The sequence below is a fragment of the Nothobranchius furzeri genome, chromosome 11 (assembly GCF_043380555.1).
Source record: "Nothobranchius furzeri strain GRZ-AD chromosome 11, NfurGRZ-RIMD1, whole genome shotgun sequence".
NCBI classification, from domain to species: Eukaryota; Metazoa; Chordata; class Actinopteri; order Cyprinodontiformes; family Nothobranchiidae; genus Nothobranchius; species Nothobranchius furzeri.
Window position 1 is genome coordinate 47,875,587 of NC_091751.1, and position 4,971 is coordinate 47,880,557.

The 4,971-nt window shown below is 41.7% G+C and overlaps 1 protein-coding gene across 1 annotated transcript; it reads left to right on the top strand.

Moving 5' to 3' along the window:
* Positions 1-671: 671 nt before the first annotated feature.
* On the top strand, positions 672-3,647 carry neurod6b (neuronal differentiation 6b). The gene is made up of 2 exons (XM_015956603.3): positions 672-884; positions 1,173-3,647. The coding sequence occupies exon 2, from the start codon at positions 1,178-1,180 to the stop codon at positions 2,177-2,179; it is 1,002 nt and encodes a 333-aa protein (XP_015812089.1). The 5' UTR covers positions 672-884; positions 1,173-1,177; the 3' UTR covers positions 2,180-3,647.
* The last annotated feature ends 1,324 nt before the right edge of the window (positions 3,648-4,971 follow it).

Consider the following 4,971-nt stretch of genomic DNA (forward strand, 5'->3'; position numbering starts at 1 on the left):
CATTTGAAATGTTACTAAATTAGGATTCATTAGTTTAACTTTATTTTAGAGGAGCATCTGGTCCTCACGGTGTCTGCTGGGACAAAGATCCAGCCATTGAACAAATTTGATGTAGAACTCCTGCTTTAGATGGTCTCTCAGTCTAATAATTAAATACATGGACTTTTGCACCATTCTAATTTTCTAGTTTCATATGTGCTGGTTTTTCCTCATAATGGGAAGTAAAATCATCCATTTAACTTGGAACAAGAGCACTCCACATTTGAGCAACCAAACACGAATAACATTTATTTATTTATTTATTTGTTTATTTATTTATTTATTTATTTATTTATTGTGACAGTGTTGATCATGATATAAAATAATGTGTGTGTGTGTGTGGGGGGGGGGGGGGTTGTAAGAGGGAAAGGTTTTGCTTACTAAAAGTTTGAAATGGAGCAAGATGATAAAGAATAGAAGCTAAACAACAATATTTAGTTTTAAATATTGTTTTATTGTACATCTTTGGTTAAAATACGACATGGTGCCTTTCTTCTGCGTGTCCCTTTCATCCAAACAACCTGGAGGCGCCGGTACTCGTTGTTATCCCTCTCCGGTTTGTGTTTTTCACGGTAAACGCGGGCCTCCCGGTGCCTATTACTGAAGCTGCCAGATGATCGGTGCGGAGTGGAGGTCCCGTGGGACACTGAGCACGTGGTCTCGGCTGCCACAAGACGTCAGCGGCAGATGGCATGGGTACCCGCTGTTGGCATGAGTGTCATTCCTCAAAGAGAGAGAGGGAGAGCGGAGAAAAGAGGCTGCGCGGCTCGCGGCTCTGTCTTGAAGGAAGCAGCAGTGGAGATCTAGAGGTGACATAGGGGCCATGCAAGCTACACGCTGACCAGGTTAGTGGTATTTTTATTTGTGATTTTTTTTAGACAGTGGGATGATTTTTTTGTCTGATAAACAAATATCCAAAGCAAATTCCATATTTGATGCAACAAATTTAGATTTCACAAGTCAGGGGACAATGAAGTTGAGCGCTGATAAGGTAAAAGCTGTCACGCCAACCCACTCGCCCAGTTTGTTACTTTTCCACACCAGGGAGGACTCATTTACGAGCTAATTAACTGGCAACCTTCAAAAGACGCCGCTGCTGTTCTTTGCTCTCACGTTTCCTCTGATCTTTACAGGAGATATGTTGACGCTGCCATTCGAGGAACCTCGTGTGATGTGTGAGCTCCGGTTTGGTGCCAGTTATCCCCGTGAAAGCTTACCTGCGAGCCTGGATCAGGAGCGACAGCGCAACTCTGACAGGTCCAACCCACACATGAGGGACACCGAGGACGACATCTCCGACAGGGAGGAGGACGAGAGGGAGGACGATCAGGATGAGAACGGGCTTCCTAAAAAGCGAGGCCCCCGGAAAAAGAAGCCCGGGAAGGAGCAGGTGGACAGGGCCAAAATGCGGCGCCAGGAAGCCAACGCCCGGGAGCGCAGCAGGATGCACGGCTTGAACGCTGCGCTGGAGAGTCTGCGCAAAGTTGTGCCGTGCTACTCCAAAACTCAAAAACTGTCCAAGATCGAGACGCTGCGATTGGCTAAAAATTACATCTGGGCACTGTCAGAGACCTTGAGCGCGGGGAAGAGACCGGACTTGCTTGCGTTTGTTCAGACTCTGTGCAAAGGATTATCCCAGCCCACGACCAACTTGGTGGCCGGCTGTTTGCAGCTGAACGCAAGAAATTTCCTCACAGACCACAACGGAGAGGTCATGTTCTCAGGCAGATCCCCGTACGAAGCCGTGTACTCGTACACCGGGTCGGATATGAACTCTCCCCCGGGCCACAGCAGCAGCGCCCTGGACACCGGCACCAAGCCGTTCCGACACTACGGCTACGGCAGCGCCTACGAGCCCTACTTCGAGAATCCGTCACCGGACAGCGAGAGTCCACATTTCGACGGCCAGCTGAGCCCCCCGATGAACTTTAACGGGATTTTCTCCCTCAAACACGAGGAGCCGCCAGATTACAGCAAAAGCAGCCACTACGGCATGCGCTACTGCGCGCCAGGACGCACGGCCCTTGCGCCTAACTCAATGTACCGAGTGTCTCCAGAGGCCCGTTTCCCCTACGATCTCCACGTCCGCAGCCAGTCATTTCAAGCACAAGGGGAAGTTAATGGCTCTTTCCACAATTAATCAATCAGCTGTACAAAGTTCAACATTCTCTGCGCAGAGTGCGTGTGCATGGACTCAGAGGCGCAGATGCGCAGCAAAAACTCCAAATTTACCATGAAAATGAAAGTAATTTTTTAAAGATTAAATCAGTACTTTGGTGATTTATGTGTGTTGATAAACGACAGACGGGAGCGCATAACCGTTTTTAATCACTAAGGACATAAATTAACATTAAGAAAATGAAAAAGGAAAATATAATTCGGTGCTATTTGTTTCTACTAATTTCAGATGTTAAGTGTTTCGTTTATTATGATTTTCAGCAAAGTGTTTACAGTTCTGAATGTTTTATTGATATCAGCAGAGGTCGGAAACGACACGTTTTAACATAAAAATAACAAAATCGGACTGTTTAAAAAAAATCTGTAAAGCCATTTAAAATGTTTATAGGGCAAACATGACCCACTAAATGACAACAACCGGAAAAAAACAAACAAATGTCTCGCTTCTTCAGGAAAGTTTGCAATAACTGTAAATTGAGCTATGCAATCTAGCCAAATGCAATCTTTACTTATTAGAAAATAAACTGTCTTCTCGAGAGACATCTCACCTAATTTAAGATTGAATAAATAGTTACTTGTTGTAAAAACTGATAATAATTAGGCTGCGACAGGAGATGAAAAACTCATTCGATGAGAATGACGTCACCTGAAAGTTTGGGGTGCGTTTGGAGGCGGTGGTACGTTTCTAGTGCGAAGTGAATGTAAACTTCATTTATTATTTTTTATTTGTTTGTGGGTTTATTCTACGTCCGTTTGAATGTGAACATTAAAACAAAGTGAAATCAGCGGTGTGGATTTTCTTCGTGGATTTCCACGCGGTATTTTATTTATTCACTTTTTATTTACGTGTTCGTTTATTCATTTATTTATTCATTAATTTATGTTTGCATTGCTGTAAAATTGTCACCACAGCTGAGCAAAATGTCCCATGCCTTAAAAAATGGAAGAAAGAATCCGTCTCCATCGATATGCAAAGAAACGAACGCTGTCCTGGGTTGTTTGACGTGAACTTTGCCCCCCACCCCACCCCCACCCCCCGTGGAGCAGCTGCGATGCACTTCATGTATTTCTGCACAATGTTGGTGGCTGCGCACGCAGATGCTGTTGAGTGTGGTTATTTCTTTTTTAATTTTGCAACTGGAGGATATTGCTAATCATCCGACACACACATACACTTTCTGGTCCAGTACACACACACACACACACACACACACACACACACACACACACACACACACACACACGCACACACGCACACGCGCACGCACGCACGCACGCACGCACGCACACACACACACACACTCAAGGCGCACCTCTGAAAACTCGTTATGGATCGAAATATTCGTGAAGTAATGTGTCAATGTTTTGTGATGTGTTTTGTTGCAATAAGACAAATAAATAAAAAACAAAAAATAAATAAATAAATAATAGACGTGGGAGACTTTATGTTGTGGCCCAGCTTCTCAGCTTTCTGCGCCAATGATGGACAGATGGCAATTAAGAAAAAAGGGGGAAAATAACAATAATGGTGAAAGAATGAATCACGATGGAACCGAATTCCTGTTGTTTTATTAGATAAATAAAACGAAAATAACCTTTGAGAATTGTGTCAAAGCAGGCCTTCAAGAGAAAAAAGGGTGTGACTCCTATAATAATGTCAATAAAAGCAACTTGATTTAGAAAAAAATATGTTCATTCATATTTAGTGAAATCTGACTTGATATATATTATATTTTATTATGAAAGGCTGGTAATGGTTTGACTGACTTCCAGCTGATCAGATGGCTGATTTGTGTGAGAACAGCGCAGGAGGTGTTGGATGTCATCCAGACAGTTTGGAGCGAAGTGGAGGCGATGATCCCCGGAGGCAACATATCTAAACTATACGCCAGCTCAGCAAGAACTAAACCCATCGACAGTTTTCTGTCATTTTATGTGACTGAAAACATCAGTGAGTTTTTTTCCTTTAAGTGTTTCAGAATGCTGACAGCTTTAAAAAAGATAAATGTGATGCATTAAAGCAGGGTGATTCCACTTGGAAGCTGAGCTCGTAGAATTATTTCATAAGTAAAAACTAGATAAATTCTGGATTTTCACTTCCACTCTAAATGTTCTTTTTCTTTGCTAAATCCCATATAAATTTAAAAATGTAAGATAAATGTGCACTTTTTTAAAATGTATTGGAAAAAAGTCAGTAAGCAGCTCAACAAAATGAAGAGAGATCAGCTCATTTATTTACCGTTTTTATTTAAATAACGTGTTGTTATGGTCTAAATGAATGTGAGAGACGCAAATAAAGCAGTAAAAAAGAGAACTAAAATAAACATAACAGAAATAAAACCAATACTCAGCAAACAGTAGACACATGTGCTAAAACAGGGCAGCAAAACAAAATCCAAAGTCTTGGAGCTTTTTCAAATTTGTAATCATTCAGAGCTAAATAGTTAAAAATAAGCTTCAAAAAGCTGATTTTAATTATTTTTCTTAAAGGAGAAATACGTCAAAATTGTATAAATGTGTCGTTTGTCTGAGGACATTTTTCTCTTGTCAGCAAGAAACAAGATGTTTTCATAAATCTTTATTAAATGTGAACACAAAGTCAAGAACTCATTTCTGCAAACAGGTGGAACAAATAAAGTTTTACTGCATGAATCAGACAAACGTCTAGTTCAATCATGCAAACTGAAACAGGCAGAGAGGAGCGAAACTGGTGCTGCAAAATACACTAACTAACTTTTGCTCGCACTTAATGTA

Excerpts from the sequence above, each read along its gene's own strand:
- neurod6b (XM_015956603.3), top strand. The coding sequence starts at position 1,178 with ATGTTGACGCTGCCATTCGAGGAACCTCGTGTGATGTGTGAGCTCCGG.